Source organism: Solenopsis invicta, unplaced genomic scaffold (genome assembly GCF_016802725.1).
Source record: "Solenopsis invicta isolate M01_SB unplaced genomic scaffold, UNIL_Sinv_3.0 scaffold_38, whole genome shotgun sequence".
NCBI classification, from domain to species: domain Eukaryota; kingdom Metazoa; phylum Arthropoda; class Insecta; order Hymenoptera; family Formicidae; genus Solenopsis; species Solenopsis invicta.
The window spans coordinates 597,974-617,473 of NW_024105284.1; the positions used below are offsets into that span (position 1 = coordinate 597,974).

A 19,500-nucleotide genomic window follows, 5' to 3' on the forward strand; every position below is an offset into this window, starting at 1 on the left:
TGCGCAATACTTTCATCAGCCCAGTGGCTAATTTATTTTAAATTTTCAAGAGTAAAACTTCATGGAGCGAATAATAATTTTTAATTTTTAAATGTTTATAATTTCCAACTCAAACTGCGCGCCGCATATTCGTCGGACTTGAAACACAGTCATAATAATATTAATGCTTTTAAAAGGATATGTAACATCTCCCTCCCCGGAAAAATTGTTAAGTATTCTATTGCAAAAAAATTTTCTTTTTTAACTTCATAATAAATCATACTTCAGCAATGCCGATTGTGTAGTCACATTTCTAAGATTTTAAACTCTCATAAAAAAGATTGTTGAAAAATATTGATTCAAACCAAAGTTACAGCTTCTCAAAGTTAAATCAACCAGACGAGAAATGTGTTAATTCCCCGGATAAAATGTATTTGAAGGTTAAAAATTATTAAAAAATTTTTATAACGGCTTTATAAAAAGTACAATTTATACAATACTACCACTCACTTCTGAGATAGCCTTACCGAGGCTTTAATTATGCACGATATTAAGCTGTTGCCGATTGCGCGTAATTAGACCTGCAACATTTTGTCTCAGAAACATTGGTATAATACGTTGATATCATATGAAACCGACAAGAAATAGAGCAATAAACATCGACTTGAAAATCTGGCCGAAGTTGCAAATCATGCCGACCACTGTATTAGAACATTGGAAAGATTTAACTACCTTCAAACCAATCGACTGTACCCATCTTATAACACGATCATTACTCCACACGAGTACATCTATATTGGTACCTTCTGCCACTCGTCTTCTCTCCTCTAATTGTTGTCTATCGTAATTTAACCGTTTTAAGCAGGAAATGCCATACTGCAAACTTGTTCTGTAACAATATAAATAATATAATAATATGTGCAATATATTGTAACAATATATTGTAATAACAGTATTGCAATAATTATAATATTGTATATCCATATAGCACAAAATATTTCAGTTACTATAACAGCAACTTCGCAATTCTGTAATATTACTGACAACTGACAGTGTTATGGCAATGCTGTAATATTGTATTCTATCCTGTAAACAACCAGATAATATTTTAGCAAATACTGAAATGTAATATGACATTGGAGCAACGTATAATATAACCAGGGTTGGGAATGTTACCTTAAAAAAATAACGTGTTATCGTTATCGTTACTGTTTGTAAAAAGTAACTCGTTACCGCTACCGTTACTGTTGCTTGGAAAGTAACGATTCGTTACTTTTTCGTTACTTTTTGGTGATGTTAAAATAGGGATTTTTTGACGTCAAAAAAATCTATTCAATACGTGATAAAAAGAAACATTGCATGTGTTTTTTTTTACAAAATCCGCACAGAAGGACATAAATACCTTCCTATATCTTTTCATGCCTTTATCTCATTCTTTCTTATGTCGTCTTCAATACACATGCAACTTCAGATGTTAAAGCATTTATGGCCGGTAATCATAGTAGATTCTTATTTCAAGATCATCTTAAGTAATGTCTTAAGATGCTGATACGTTTCTCTGATTGGTTAATGTCATCATAAGATGACTTAAGACAATCTTAAATATAAGAGTGGACTATAAATACATGTACCATATGTCTCCATGTGTACATTCAAGAATATGATTCTATCACTGAATATAAATTCTATCGCAATTGCGATTCGTAATCATATACCATATCAAATGATTATGAGTGATAATTAAACATAATTGATCAATAAAAAAGTCTACGTTAAATTAATTCAATAATTAATAGTACTAATTAGCCGAATTCTATAAAACGCATGTTGGTTACCGAATGTAAAACGAGCATAAAATGACGCATTTTATGAAACATAGATACTGCCAGCTAAAATAACGAAAAATAACGGCTGAATTCCGTTACCATTATTGTAAAAATGTAATGACGTTACGTTACGTTACCGTTACAGACATAAAAAAGTAACGCTCGTTACCATAAAAAAGTAACAAAAACGGTAACGATGTCACTTCCCAACCCTGAATATAACAGATGTTACACTCTATTTATATTATAGTAATATTATAATTACATATTTCTCCATTGTCATATTGCACTTCGGTGTGCTAGAAGGCTTTACTTTATATTCAATATAATGAAACTATCCAGCAAACATTTTATACCCAAATTCCAACGGAATTTTGTACCAAAACCGTATTCTACTGTGTCCGCAATAAGATGTCTAATGTAAACCAAATCTGAAGAACATATTAGAAGTCAAATTGAAACCAAATCCAGAACAGATTTGATAACAACAATGTGATGACTTTTGTCATCAATCATTTTTGGCATCAAACAGACCAAATCTGTTGTCAAATGCGTTGACAGAATGACATCAAATACAGATCAAATCTGATGTTTCCAAGAACAAAAATTTTTTTTTTTTTTAACAGATTTTATTATTCTTATAGCTTAATCTGTATTCACTGTTTCATATATAACATTTTAATTCACTAATTACAATTACGCATTTTTACAAAATTTGAAAATGCATGTCAGCGCCGGCGAGATTTGAACCTAAGATTTCGGAAAAACAACCTAACACGATAACATTGAGCTAATCGTACACTTGTGATATCGTTAATAAAAAGTTATATTTGAAGTAAAGCTGATTTGAATCCGAGACATATTCACTTGCGTCTTGTATATCGCGCGAACATTCTCACTAATCCTTTAATTATTTAGCCTTAGATATTTTTAATATAAACTATATAAATAATTAAAACCTTTTCTTACCCATAGCCAGACCAGCCAAAAAATAACAATTAGAAATAGTATTGAAACATGAAAAAACATTATTGACGTAAAGAGCACGTCGCAAAAGTCAATTTTGCAATTAATTGTTATAAACAAATTGTTAAAAATGACTGTCGAGGAAAACTAATTGCATCAATTAATTCATGGAAAAAATTACTAAAGAAACATATATGACACTTTCTAATTTATAGTTATTATAATTGTTATAAACAAATTAGTTGTATAATTGTTTTGATAAAGAGATAGTGGCCAAATTCCGTAAAGAGAGCGCATGATATGCGTAATGTAATATTTTATCCTTGTTTAACTTTGGATGATCAACAAAGATTACGTTATGTGCATTATGCTCTTTACGGAAATCTCAACTAATGTTGCATTCTTGTGTGATAAATGCTGACATTTTCGTAATAGCAAGATTGCTCACTATCTGCCATCAATCTGTCAATCAATACATATAACAGATCTGTCTACTATCAACTTCCAGCGTCTGTCGTGTATTTTGACAAAGAAATAATGTTGCATTCTTGCGTGAAAATTGTTAAAACTTTTGCAATAGCAAACTTGTCTAATACTTGTTATATATTTGTCGTCAAAACTTTCAACAGATTTGCTTGCTTTTCACCGTTAATTTGTCATACACTCTGCCACCAGGGTTGTAGCAAATTTTGTAGAAATCTGCTAACAGTACCAGAAATAACAATGTATGCCATATGCGGACCAAAATCTGTTACCAACGTTTGCAGTTGCAAAAATGATTATAGGGGTATTGTATTGCTCCGCTATATGTATGTTGCAATAATCAATGCAATGTTGCATGTTACATAACAACTATTTATTTATATTACAGATAAATAATTCGTTATTTCAACTTTATAAATAGAAAACTCTAGATTTACATCTGACCCTTAACTCACGTAATTATACAGACAGCATACGACATCCAGATTTAGTGGCAATCTATTTCAACGTCCACAAACTTAATACAAATGTTTTAAAAACGTACATTATTCAATGTACAAACTATATTTACGTTTGGACATTTTAAAAATGGTCATGTTATGCAAAAACTTTTTTAAGTCTGCAAAAAGAGTTCTGCTTTCATTCTGGTAACAAAAATTTATTCGCGCGCTATGTGTGTGTGTGTGTGTGTGTGTGTGTGTGTGTGTGTGCGCGCGTGCGTGCGTGCGTGCGTGCGTGCGCGTGTGCGTGTGTGTGTGTGCGTGTGTGCGTGCGTGTGTATTCACATTCGGTAAAGTTCAGTGTGTGTCATGCTTACTCATCAGAATCTAATTGAACATAATTGATTGACTCCAAAGATAAAAACCCCAATCACATTTAAATGCTCGGCAAACAAGCCGGAGTTCAATGACATATCTATATTAAACTTTCTACAAAGTAACACCGAAATCTTTCATAGCCGATGTCTTGCTATGAAAAAAAAAAAAATAAAATAGAGAACCCCTCAAAACAACTATTTCACTCTGTTTTTCTTACAAAAAAGTATTACTAGTTGACCAATTTATTACTGAGGTCAAGTGGTTTATTACTGGCGACTATTATTAGTCTTTTATTTTTGTATTTTAACTACTTTTGTAATTCAACTACTGACAAATGACTAATAATTAAGAGTTTTAGTGGTTCTTTCTGACACCCAAAGCACTGACGCATGTATTTCAATATTTGTGTCTATAATAATAAAGTACTGAAATATTGAAAAATCTATTAATTGAGCTCAGATATGAAGTACTGATAGAATGAGCAAGTAGTTTTCCTAGTAATTTATTACTTACAATTAGTCTACTACTTAAATACTGGTAAAAATGAGATTTAACTATTGAGACAAACGTTAAAGTACAAAATTCATATATAATTAACTCTAAATTTTTTAATATCGCAAACTATTTCGAGAATATTTTATTTAATATAATAGTGAGATAAATGCATACCTCAAACGCGTTATGATTTGAATATCTTTTATATTTGAAGCAAAGGGTATGATATATCCAATATATAAAATAAGCTATAAAATAAACAACAGGCAAAAGCTGAAAAAAAACAGACAAACTTATTTAATACTTTTATTTTTAGGTAAAACAAACAAAGTTGCAGCACATGCACAATTTTCTGTTATATGATATTACATTACAATACATTTACACTGTATCATTTCGGGATAAATAGACACACATTCTGGAGTTATTTCTATAATGCTGCAGAAAATATCAGAAAAATCATTAACTAATTGTAAGCGATATCAATAAACAGTCTTATTTATTAAATAAAGACGTGTATCTAAAATGCATTTCATATTGTTGGATTGAAGAGTCCTAATTACAAGCGCAAGTGATACAGAAACCATTGTTTTGCCTTACAAACGCACAATGTTATTAACGCACTTTCTCGTATACGTTCATATCCTTCCACATGAATTAATATGTTTGTATAAATAAATCTATGAAACAAGTTTATTTGTGGATGTATCTGTTCCATTAACAAATTTTCTACAGATACTTTTTGAGTTAATGCTATGTCATTACTGTCATTGAGTTAATAGCCAGTATCAAGAGCTTTCCAAAACAGTATAAGTTTTTATTAAGTACTTTCCGAATTATAAGGTTTGAAAGTTACATTATATTGTAATTTTCAGGCCTTATAACTCGGAAATTACTTAATAAAAACATATACTCTTTTTTAAAGCTTTTGATACCAACTGTTAGATAATAGAATCAAAAATAGAATGTTTTATTTTAAAAAATCGATTATCTTAACCTGACCTTAGTGGCGCCACCCAAGGTCGAATCAATGATATTTTATGTCCCTCTTCGAACCCTACTATTTTTATTTAAAACATTTCATATCTTGTATATTTTATAAGATATTTCGATGCTAAAGTTAAAATGGACCCTCTATGTATCCAACACTTCTTAAAGCTCAAATAGAGTCCAAACATGTTAATAAAATACGATACCATGTCTATATTGCAGAACGTAATATTTGTCGTATTGGACAGCTTTAATAACGAGCCATCAAATGAATAAAATAACATCATTAGGAGGTCAAAAATAATTTCGGTTGGGATTTGAGGATCTAAAAATTTATATATTTTTTTAATGTTATCATTATTATCTACAAAATTGTATATGATTGATAACTGGATGCGGATAGCCCAAAACCATCTATAAAAATAGGCGAAGTTCTTTACAAATTTGCTGGGATACTGCCGGAAAACTCCAAAACATCTTGGATAATACACAATTGTAATATTCGTACGAAAAAGAAAATACAGCTTACGAACCTTCTAATAAAACTGTAATATTGAAATATAATGTTTTCTTTTCAGTTTTCCAATTTGTATATTACTATTTTATTTTTAAAAAATGAATTAATGCCGATGAGAGCCAACACAAGATGTTCGTGTGTGAATTAATGTAATTAACAAATTATTATTGCAGTACAGACGTTTCGATCCTCAGTTTTGGATCATCTTCAGTGTAGAATTATTACTCCATTCCACATACGATGGTTAATAATCAAACTTGTGTAGCGCATACAAAAAATTAGTATGTCCGAAGCCGAAAATAATGCAGTGCAATTGTGTAGACAATGTGAGTTTTTCCAATACGTTAAGTCAGCGTCGCTGCATAAAAAGATTTTTAAATAGTAAACGGTAAAGATCGTTGTTTAACAAACAGTAGCGGATGAACAAAGTAACAACTATTTTGTTTTTAATTTTCTAATATGTACCATAACTGTTTTAAATTACAAATTAAATTTAAAGTATTTGTTAGAAAGTTTTACGACTATCGCAGTGATTTAGACCAGAAAACACAAAGCTAGAGATGCGTGTTAATAAAATGTATATAATTCAAAGAATAACTATTGAATATAATAAATATATATGACAGGCGATACAAAACCATAAGAGGCTGAAAACAAATTGAAAATAGAGTATAACAATTGCAATCTATATGCGATATACATATTATGGGATAAGAAGTCCCTATAAATTGCGCGCAACGATATCAATCTCCAACACTCCTCCTATCGATGCATGCGTAATTACATTTAGTAATCAAACAAACAAAAAATTCTTTAATCATGATTTTAACTTAACTTTAACATTTTAATACATTGCTTATGTTTAGTCTTTGGGAACGATTTAGTTAATACATCTGCAAGCATATTATCAGTCTCCAAATACATAATTTTTATTTCTTTCTGATCTACTAATTCCCGAGTAAAATGAAATTTTATATCAATATGTTTGCTTCGTTTGTGAGATACTGCATTGTTAGACAATTCTATAACGCTCTGGTTATCACAAAATATTGTTATGGGAACGTGGACATATTTATAAAAACCCATATGAGGTAATAATCTTTTTATATACATCACTTCTTTGAAAACTTCCGCTAAAGCGACATATTCCGCTTCCATAATCGATAAGGCAACTTACGTCTGTTTCGTTGATTTACAACTCACCGGATCTCCAGCCAAGATTAATAAATTACCAGTACAGGATCTTCTATCGTCAACGTCTTCTGCCCAATCGGAGTCAGTATATGCTGTTAAGTTTTCGTTGTTTTTTGTATATGTTATTCCATAGTGAAAAGTGCCTTTTAGATATCTCAACACTCTCTTTGCTAATTGCCAATGCATTTCACCGGGGTCTTCACAAAAACGACTTAATAGACCTGCAGCAAATGCGATATCTGGACGCGTTGCATTTGCCAAGTAAATTAGCCCTCCAATAAGCTCTCTGTATGGTTTATTCTGCATTCTGAGTTTTTCTTCTTCTGACGAAGGGCATATTTCTTTAGAAATTTTAACATTTAATTCAATTGGTGTTGAGACCGTTGTTACATCTTTCATGTAAAATTTTTCTAACAATTCATTCACATATTTTTCTTGAGAAAGATGCATATCGTCTGTTTGACCTTTTCTTCTTACACAAATTCCAAGAATACTACCGATAGCTCCAAGATCAGTCATTTTGAATGCAGACTGCAACTTTGTTTTTACATTTTCAAGTCTTGTAATCTTTGTTGATGCAAGTATCAAATCATCTACATACAAAACAAGGATGACTCGATCTTCGTCTTCGTTAAATACATAGACGCACGAATCCGCTTGTGTGCGTTTTCCACCATTGTTTACAATGAAATTATTAAATGTTCGATACCATTCACGACCTGATTGCTTTAAACCATATAAAGGTCTTTGTAATTTGCAAACTTTATCTTCTTGACCTCGTTGAATAAACATTTCAGACTGTTCCATATAAATTTCATCTGACAAATCACCTTGTATGTAAGCTGAGATTACGTCCATTTGATGCACATACACTTCTTCATTTATTGCGACAGCAAGTAGACTTCTAATTATTTCATATCTAGCACAGAAGCAAAGACTTCTTCGTAGTCAATTCCCTGTTCTTGTATGTGTCCTCGCGCTACTAAACGTGCTTTATATTTTTCAATTCGGCCATCTTGCTTACGTTTCATTTTGAAGACCCATCGATTAGATAATACCTTCTTATTTTCGGGTCTTGGAACCAAAATCCAAGTTTTGTTTTCTTTTAGAGCATTGTATTCCACTTTCATTGCAGCTAGTCATACCTCTCGATCGTCTCTCTCCATCATTTGTGAGACAGAATACGGATCTGTAGTTTGAACTTTGTCTTTTTGATAAATTTTCCTCGGTCTTCCAGGCTGACCTATTCTGATGATTTTTGGACGTCCACGTCCTCTTCGACATTCTTCATCTTTCTTGGAATATTCATGATCCTCTTCTGCATTTTCTTCTTCATTCGTTTCTTTTGAATCTTCCAACTGTAGAGAGTTTTGTTCTTCTTCCTCTTCTTCTGTCTTGTCCATTTTTCTTATTTGCTGATCTTCTTCTATTGTATTATCTGCTTGCTGTTGTGAATTTTCCGTTGTAAAGATTGGAGCAATCATTAAATTTGGTGTAAAATTTTTATAAGAATTGATGTCTTTAATGAATTTAACATCTCGTGCTTTGATAACAATCCTTGTTCCGGGTCGCCATAATCGGTAAGCTTTCGATTCATCTGAGTAGCTTACTAAAATGTAATTGTCTCCTTTTGGATAGAATTTTCCTCGTCTTTCTCCTTTGTTAAGTGCAACAGCTTTGCTTCTGATGATTCTAAAAAATCCAATGTAAGGCTTCCGATTAGACCATAATTCAACCGGCGTTTTGTTCAGTACTTTTGTTGGACATCTATTACATATGTACGTAGCTGTATTAATCGCTAGTAAGTTAGCTTCGTAGTAAGTTAGCTTGTAGCATAAGACATCGTGCCATTTCCACCAAAGTTCTATTCGTCCGTTCAGTTACTCCGTTCTGTTGAGGCGTATATTCTACGCTGAGCTGATGTACAATACCTTCTTCTTCTAAATATTTCTTGAATTCATTTGAGAGATATTCTATTCCGTTGTCTGTACAAAGTTTCTTGATGTGATGTCCAGTTTGTTTTTCGACTTTCCGTTTGTACTTCTTAAATGCTCCCTGTACATCCGAACGTTTTCGTACAGTACATTACAGTTTCTGTATAGCGAGTGCAATCATTGATGAAAGTAACAAAATATTTCGCTCCTCCTAGTGAATTTGTGCTCATAGGACCACATATATCAGAATGTACAAGACTTAAAATTTGATTTTCTTGATGATCAGATTGTTTGAATGGTATTGTATGTATTTTTCATCTATCACATACCTCGCAATGAAATTGGGTTACCTGCGAGATTCATACCATTTATTAATTCCATTTTCTTCATCTTTTGCAAATCATTGACATTCACATGTCCAAGTCTCTGATGCTATCGTTTCAGGTTGCTATCATTGGCTTCTTTCATTACCATTGCATGACTGTCTGCTACATCCTCTACATATAACTGACCATGTTTCGTTGCTGTCGATACCGTTAAACCATCTCTACGTTTGACTATCGCACGGTCCTTGTAGAACATTACCTTATAATTTTCTGTAATACTGGACACTGACATAAGATTATTTCGCAATTGAGGTACATACAATGTATTTTGCAATTTAATTACTTGTGTTAAATTCCTGCTTAATTTAACATTTAAATGTACGTCGCCTGAGCCAGTAGATACAACAAATTCTTCCGCGGCTGTATTTACTTTATGCTTTTGTTTAAGTTTAAAAAGCTTCGTTTGTTACTGCACATATGCCTCGTCGCGCCGCTATCGAGGCACCAAGATTCATATTTTTGCTTCTCCGCTATACAAGCAGTTAATGCATCACTTACATTATTTTGTTTTGCGTTACGCTTCAATTTGAATCGACATTCCAAACTCCTGTGTCCTAATTTTCCACAATTATGACAGTTGCTATTGAATTTTTGTGAAAAAGGTTTGTGATGCTTTTCTTTCGCGTCAACGTGCTTATTTTTACTAAATTTCTGTGTTGTTTTAACGACTAAAGCCTCATTGCTTAAATTGTTCTTCTCGCAATCACTTTTTCCGTCCCTATCGTTTTGTCAAGCTTTTTCTTCAAGAAGTTTTACTTTTAAACTATCGATATTAGGTATCTCGTCTCTAGATTCAATGGCAATACTAAAATTTTCGAATTCATCGGGTAATGATCCTAATAACATTGTCGACAATAAATCTTTCGGTATTTTTATGCCTATTTCCGCGAGTTGCTCGGTTTTGTTAATAAAGTCATTTATTAGTTCATTATCGTGCTGGAATCCTTCTTCAATCGGTATAATTACTTATATAATGTCGCCTTTCTGACGGGTCCTTTCGATTCGAAGACACGCTTGAGTCCATCCCACGCTGTTTTCGACGTCTTTGCTTTCTTCACTAAGTTGAGTTGTCCGCGGGAAATATTCAGCACAATCAATGCCAGTGCTTTCTCGTCCTTAGCTGTCCATTGCATTGCATTTTCTTCTGGCTCCGTTTACGTACGCTCATAGCTTATTACAAATTAATACACTCTTCATTTGTAGCTTCCAGGATTCGTAGTTATCCTCCGTTAATTTTTCAATATGGAAACTATTCGTAGTAGCCATTTTGCTCAATGTTTCTTCACACTCTCAATATATAACACAATAACTTTGATTTTTACAATATTAGTGATTCTGGGCCCATAACTTGTTAGAAGATTTTACGACTGTCGCAGTGGTTTAGACCAGAAAACACAAGGCTAGAGATGCGTGTTAATAAAATGTATATAACTCAAAGAATAACTACTGAATACAATAAATATATATGACAGGCGATACAAAGCCATAAGAGAATAAAAACAAATTAAAAATAGCGTATAACAATTGCAATCTATATGCGATATACATATTATGGGATAAAAAGTCCCTATAAATTGCACGCAACGATATCAATCTCCAACAGTATTTAAATATTAAAAAATTAGAAAATATTACATTTCAACAAACAAAATATTACATTTCAACATTATAATTTTATTAAAAAATTAACTACTGATGTAAAAATTGCACAAATTAATATTTATTATAAATCACATCATATCCTACAAAATTTCACGAGCATGTAAAATGTTAATATGTACAAATATTTAATATGAAGTAATGATATGAACAATTACTGAAACTATTTACTACGAAAAGTCCTGATATTCAGTATCTTTATAGCAAATGGTTTCCGTAATTTTTCATATCAGTGGTTTAGTAGTATTAACAAGGAAACCTTCGGAAGGTCCGCCTCAGATTTATATGAGCTTTTAATATGTTGTAATACAGATAAAAATAAGGGACATGTATTTTTTTATACGTGTCCAATCCCTTTTTTAGGGGGTGAAACACTCCTTTGAAGAAAATCGGTTTTTTTCTCTCGAAGCGCATATCGTCGAAACTATAAGAAATAGAGAAAAATGTTCTAAATGAAAGTTAAATAGCTCGAATAGTACTTTACAACAGCAAAAAAAAAAAAAATTAAAAAAAATTTTTTTAAATACTTTTTTCCACCACTTACCTGTTTTTCAAAATTTTTATTTTTTTATAAGCAAAATAAAGCATATTTTATTACAAATTCAACGGTATATGATAAAGTTATAATGCGACATTTCCATCTTTCAAAAAACCACCCGATAACGCATGGTACACGCACCCGTCCGTGTACTATGGAAGTGTCTCCCTTCGACGAGCGTTTAATACGTTATAGTACAGATTAAAATAAGAGACAAATATTTTTTTATACGTGCCCAATCTCACTTTTAGGGTATGTAACACCTCTTTAAAAAAATCAGTTGTTTTCTTTCGAAGCGTGTATCGTCGAAACTATAAAGGATAGAGAAAAATGTTCTAATTAAAAATTAAATGATTTGAAGAGTTTATAACAGTGATTAAAAAAAATTTTTAACTTTTTTTACATTTTCTTCCCACCATTTACCTATATTAAAAAAAAATTTTTTTTTATAAGCAAAATAAAACTTATTTCATTACAAATTCAATGGTATATGACGAAGTTATGATGCGACCTTTCCATTTTCCAAAAATAATTAAAAACTTTTCCAGAAACATATGGTGCGTGTGCTCAATACTTCACACATCATGGTTTGCTCGTATTTTTTTGTAATAAGAGACGACAAAAACATTTCAAAGACAGTTTGCGTAAATATCATAAAATCGTACACATCGAAAAAAACATTTATGTAACACTTGAATGTATACATATTAAGGTCAATACTGCCGAGACGTAAAAATTAAATTTCAAGGTAAGAAATGATCCAAAGTGCACGCGCCAAGTGGCATCGTTATGAATATTTTTACACTAATAAAATTTTGTATATAATAAACACATAAATTGAATTGTATAAATGGAGTATAAAAGATGACATTCTAACTAATTTTTAAATTAGTTTTATGTTAGTTCTCTTGTTTTTAATTGATGAGCTGGCATTAAATAGTAAAGGCATAAAATGTGTAAGTAATAATTTTTTTATAATCCAAGTCTCCTTGTTTGTAAAAGGTTGAAGAAAACGAATGTTCTAGTCGAATCATGTAGACCAGTAAATAAATGTTTAACTTATATTAATTATATTTATTATTTTGTACACAAAAAATTAATGTGCTACAACACCGTAGATGTTGTTATTCTTCAGTGTGGTGTCATTTTATTTTAAAGTAATAAAAAAAATATATTTGCAATTAAAAACAAATTATGAATAAATAATAATTTCTTTACTCATAATTCGTTTTCCGTACATACTGTGGCATATTATCAAAAAATTGACTAATTTTAACGGTTTAATAGAAGTCACTATCATTTTATTATTACTATTATTATTATTATTATTATAAAACTCTTATTTCAACATTTATTGTATTGTATTGATTTGTCTTCAATACTCTTTCGCGTAGTCAACTCCATATAAGACAAATCCGTCTTATTGTGAAGTAATATCGAACGCACGGATGGGTAGGCGTTATAAAGGCATGTATAAAAAATAATCGAGTCCCTTATATAACTCTGTACTACAAAATATTAAACGCTCGTCAAAATCGAAGAGGGACACTTCCATAGTGCACGGACGAGTGCGCGTATCATGCGTTATGGAGTGGTTTCTAATTACTTTTGGAAAATGGAAAGCTCGCATTATAACTTTGTCATATATCATTGAATTTGTAATAAAATAAGCTTTATTTTGCTTGTAAAAAAAAGAAAAATTTTGAAAAAAAAAATAGGTAAATGGTAGGTAAAAATATAAAAAATATTAAAAAAAAATTGTTTAAATCACTGTTATAAAGTACTTTTCAAGCTATTCAACTTTCAATTAAAACATTTCTTTATATTTTTTTCATTTTTGATGATATACGCTTCAAAAGAAAATAACCAATTTTTTTCAAAAGGGTATTTCATCCCCTAAAAGTGAGATTGGGCACGTATAAAAAAATACGTGTTCCTTATTTTGATCAGTACTATAACGTATTAAACGCCCGTCAAAATCGAAAGGGAACACTTCCATAATACACGGACGGGTGCGCGTATCATGTATTATCGAGTGGTTTTTAATTATTTTTGAAAAATGGAAATGTCGCATCATAACTTTATATATACCGTTGAATTCGTAATAAAATAAGCTTTATTTTGCTTATAAAAAAAATAATAATTTTGAAAAAAATAGGTAAGTGGTGGGAAAAAGTATTTAAAAAAATATTTTTTAATTATTTTTTCGCTGTTATAAAATATTCTTCAAACCATTCATCTTTCATTTAGAACATTTTTCTTCATCTTTTATAGTTTCGACGATATACGCTTCGAGAGAAAAAAACCAATTTTCTTCAAAGGGGTGTTTCACTCCCTAAAAGTGAGATAGGAAACGTATAAAAAAATACGTGTCCTTATTTTTATCTGTATTACAATATTAAAAGCTAGTATAAATCTAAAGCGGACACTTCCAAAGATTTCCTTGTAAGTACAATAGTTCTGTGTAATAATATACTCCCAGTAATCTAGTATTATCCAGTACTTTCTGAAGAACTCGCCAAAATAATACTACCATTATTCACGGTAATTTATTACTGAATATTTTTTAGTACTTTTAGTACTACTTTTTTGTAAGAATTAAACTACCAATTTTCATTTAGATTCATTTTGTATACAGATTGTTTGGTATTATACAGGGTGAACAATTTCAAACGTAATAGGCCGAATATCTCGGAAAATATAGAAGATACGAAAAAATGTTTCAGATAAAAGTTGTAGGGTTTAAAAAGATCTATTTACTGATCTTATTAGTTTGATCTTAAATGGCATCGCCAAGATCAGATCAAAATCACATTAACTTTTTTAAATGAAACACCTTTTTTTGATTCCAGAATCTAATAACTGTCAAGAGTTTTCAAAAATACTACAAATAAGTTTATTTTTGTGAAATACTTTCCGAGTTATGAGGCTCGAAAGTTACAGTACACTGTAGCTTTCGAGCCTCACAACTCAAAAAGTATTTATTAAAAAATAATCTCACACTTCTTTATAGTATTTTGAAAAGTTCTCAAAATCGACTACAAGAAAATGCAATAAAAGATATAATGTTAAAGTATCGGTACTTCCCTAACAGTCATATCCCGGATTATAATGGAAACTTTTCGAAGCAAGAAGAATCGTCGTGATATTATGACACGAATTATTAGTTAACTTAACAAGAATTACCAAATTATCATGGTACAATCAAAGACGAGTATCGGCGACATTCTGTCGCCGATAGAAAATTTATTCAGCACAGAAAATTACGGTACATGGTAATTTGTCATGAAAACATACCTCGAACACAAAAATTTATAGAGGGAGATGTGAGATTCAGGAGCTGTAACGGATAAAGTAAAGATCCGATGTATGACAAAGAAAATTACACTATCCGATGATTCTTTCATCTACGTATACGAGGTGTGTTCAAAAAGTATCGCGAATTTTGAATTTTCGCGGGTTACGTATATTCGAATTTCGATCTTTTTGTGGCGTTATGTTGGTACTCATGTCTCTCACTTATGCCGACAAGCTCGGCCATTTTGAATGTTCACTTAATTGTTGACAGCTGCTTTGCTTGCACGTGTTTTGGATCGTCTTCGATTTTTACCTATTCAAAAAAATGGATCAAAGAACCTGTATCAAATTTTGTGTGAAAAACGAAATTAAGTGCGCGGATGCATTCCGAATGTTGACTGTGGCATACGGAGAAGCTACCTTGGACCGAAGCAACGTTTATCGGTGGTACAAAATGTTCTCAGAAGGCCGAGAAGATGTGAACGACGAAGAGCGTGCCGGACGCCCGAGCACTTCAACAACAGACGAAAAAATTAATGAAGTGGAGAAAATGGTATTGGCCAATCGTCGAATCACCGTTAGAGAAGTTGCTGAGGACCTAAACATATCGATTGGCTCGTGCCATTCGATTTTTATCAATGATTTGGGCATGAGACGGGTCGCCGCGAAATTCGTACCAAAATTGCTCAATTGCGACCAAAAACAGCATCGCATGAACATTGCTAATGAGATGTTGGACTCTGTCCGCGACGACCCAAATTTGCTCCAGAGGGTCATAACTGGTGACGAATCGTGGGTTTATGGTTATGACGTGGAAACCAAAGCTCAATCATCTCAATGGAAGCTGCCGCACGAACCAAGACCGAAAAAAGCGCGCCAAGTTCGGTCGAATGTGAAAGTTTTGCTGACAGTTTTCTTCGATTGCAGGGGCGTGGTGCATCATGAGTTCTTGCCACAGGGTAGAACGGTCAATAAGGAATATTACCTGCAAGTTATGCGCAATTTGCGCGAAGCAATCCGCCAGAAACGCCCGGATTTGTGGAAGAACAAAAATTGGCTTTTGCACCACGATAACGCCCCTGCTCACACATCGTTGCTTGTGCGCGACTTTTTGGCCAAAAACAACACACTAATGATGCCGCAGCCACCGTATTCCCCAGATCTGGCCCCCTGTGACTTTTTCTTGTTCCCTAAACTGAAGAGGCCCATGAAAGGACGACGTTACGCTACGCTTGACGAGATAAAGACGGCATCGAAGGAGGAGCTGAACAAGATAAAAAAAAATGATTTTTTGAAGTGCTTCGAAGATTGGAAAAACCGTTGGCACAGGTGTATAATATCTCATGAGGATTACTTTGAAGGGGACAAAATAGATATTCATGAATAAATAAATAATTTTTGAAAAAACACAAAATTCGCGATACTTTTTGAACACACCTCGTATGTGCAAATTACAGTAAATGCTAAAGAAGTTTGAGATAAAAAAAGAAAGTCTATGAAGATTTCAGACTCTCGAGGAAAATAAGGTTACTGCGTACACTTGTTACGATGCAATTATAAAATTGCTCGTCCGTAGAGGAATATGTAACCAAAATTATATAAACGTTGCATAAGTTGAATAGCGTGAGTTTTCAGATTAAAGACAAATAGATAGGTACTAGAAAAAAATGGGTATTTTAAAAATCGGAGTAAATAACGGGATAAAAAACTCGTTTCTTAATAGTAAAAAACGATATTTTAGACAAAATATTTAAAAAAGACGTACAATCTATTTTTCTTGATATTTGTTGTTACAACTTTATATATATAATTGATACGTTATTTTTGATATTAATATTTTTTTTTTAATTTATAATTTCAAATCAAAGCGGAAATTCCATTGTGTTATGCGATGCTAGTTGATAATGCCTTTTCGAAACTAGTTTTGAAAGGCATTATTAACTAGCATTACACATGCATAAAAGCAAATCTAAATCTGTGTCTGCACGTAATGCATACTAAGTAAGTCTCATTGTACATTTTGAAAACACTTTAGAGAAAAAATAAAACTTTATCTCAACAAACATTTCTGCGGTGACTCAGCTGGGAACCACCTGCTAGAAAAACCTGGTTTTATTTTTAACTGAAAATTTATAGAGCAAATGATATTTTGCCTCAATTATTTCTATTTCTGTTTTACATTATTCATAATAATTTTATAATTTTAAATAATTACAAATTGGAAATGAGGGCCAACGCAGGTATAAGTGTGCAATCCAATTATTGATATTATAATAAATATTTATTCATTCTAAATTACAAAAATGAATGTTTCGACTCACTTTGGAGTCATTCTTAGCGTATTAGATAAGTAAATCTTGAAAATTATTCAGCCGACATCAGTCTATTATCAGTCAGTTTATTGCGTTATGGGCACACACACTTGGCACCTTTTTTTACCTTTTTTGAAAGATAATTTTGTACTGATATCACGTGTTTTGTGGTATTAAACAATATGTATTCTTTTTTTGTTGTGAAGAACATGATTTCAACTTAGTAAGTGAAGAATGATATATTACATGAAACATACAGGGTGTCACAAAATATTCGTTCATGCTCTCGTGGGTTGATAAAGCAAGTAAAACTGAGAAGAAAAGTCCTTTACCATTTTTCAAATTCATTTGTAATAGTTACAAGATAAAAATTAATATAGTCGGCAAATGAGCACATACTTTCCCTACCCACCGCACGCGGGAACCGCCCGTCGGTCGCCAAATCATAGGCAGCCGCGGTAAGCAGCGCGGTGAGGCGGGTAAGGCAGCCATAGCTGCTTCTCCCTTCAAACAGAATTTTTAGATTACTTCATAATTTCAGGCTTTTTTTCTAAAAATTAAAAATCTGTTTTAAATAAATTTATTTGTAAACGTATATGCTATCTCAAACATACGTTATAAAGTTTTATGGTAATTTACAAGAAAGATGTTTAGATGCATTAGTGTTGATATTATACGGGAAGTAAAGCAGACAATATATTAACCCTTTGCACACGAGCGGCGCCGCTGCGGTGCCCGGCTGGAAAACTAATTATAGAGTATAATATTTAACAGATTTTGTTGTATTCAATGTAAAAATAAATAAATTGATAAAATTTTATTATTTGTATACGTTTGTCTGAGTATAAAATGTTTTCAAAGTACCTGTAAAATGCTTTCCTAATATAGTCGAAATCGTCTCGAGTTGCTGGTTTGCCCGAGCGAAAAAGCCTCGAGTACAAAGGGTTAAATATAAATTGTTGATGTATGGCTCACCTCCGATATTGATAAATTTAAGCAGAAAATCAATAGACACATTTTTGCATAAAACGATCGAATTCGGCAGAAAGAAGTCTGCCGCGCAAACTGAATTTTTAATTGAAACACTATTCAGGTTTAGAAACCTGTTATTAGTACTGTTATGAATGAAGCATCACTTGGTCGCATGAATATAGCTAGACGAGTGTTGCGGTTAGATAACTTAAAATATATCTAGATACAGATAAGATAAATTACGTATAAATATATCTTAAATGAGATAAAGATGATTTAATTTTCATTTATCTAGATAAAATAAAAAATTATAGGTTTATCTAGATAATTTTCAGATAATATCATTATTAAGCAAAAAACAATTTAGAATATAAAATATGTTTATAATTTTATTTCTAAAATAATATTTTTAAAAACAAAAATTCTTCAAATAATTATATTATACTAACAACAAATATTTTGTTTTTAATTATTACGCAAATAAAAATAAAAAAATTTGTAAATATAAATCACATTATATAATAACTGACAAATTCTTTGGAAAAGTTTTCAAATTTATAATTTTAGGGAAATTTTTATATAGTACTACTGTTAATCTAAACTGCGTTTCGATATATATTGCCAGTAAAAATCTAGTTAGCATTACATATCTATAGATTTTCAGTACTGGCAATAAATTTTGCAATCTTGAAAAAATTTGTTAAGATAAATGGTAATTTGGAGTTAAAGACAATACTTCATTTTCGTTATTTGCATTATCTCAGATAATTTAAAAAAATAATATTTTTTATCTAAGATAAAGATAACGTACAGTATAATAATCTAGATAAAGATAAGATAGGCTATTTTTTATCTAGATGATTATCTAGATAATTTTATATAGATAACGGCAAACACTGTATGCAAGCAAGCGCCACTCTGTGTCAAAAACGTGTACTCAAAAAGATTCACTTGGCGATGATAATCATGATAACGACATTTTCTTACATAAAATTTTCGAGAATTGGACTTTGCGTCGCGATATCTCTGCTCGTAAGGTACGAAGAGAAAAAATAAAAACACTTTTATTATGCCATTTTATCCAAGCTATTGATTAAGACTATTTAGAACTTGATCAGTTCAGCTGTTACTGAG

General features: G+C 31.6%; 1 protein-coding gene across 21 annotated transcripts in view; it reads right to left on the bottom strand.

Moving 5' to 3' along the window:
- Positions 1 to 19,500, bottom strand: part of LOC120356744 (liprin-alpha-1-like) — a 226,234-nt gene that overhangs the window by 16,535 nt on the left and 190,199 nt on the right. For all 21 annotated transcript variants that reach the window (XM_039459413.1, XM_039459394.1, XM_039459396.1 and 18 more), the window contains one exon: positions 712 to 868. In XM_039459413.1, the coding sequence (XP_039315347.1) occupies positions 712 to 868 (157 nt within the window). The remainder of the gene's footprint in view (positions 1 to 711; positions 869 to 19,500) is intronic.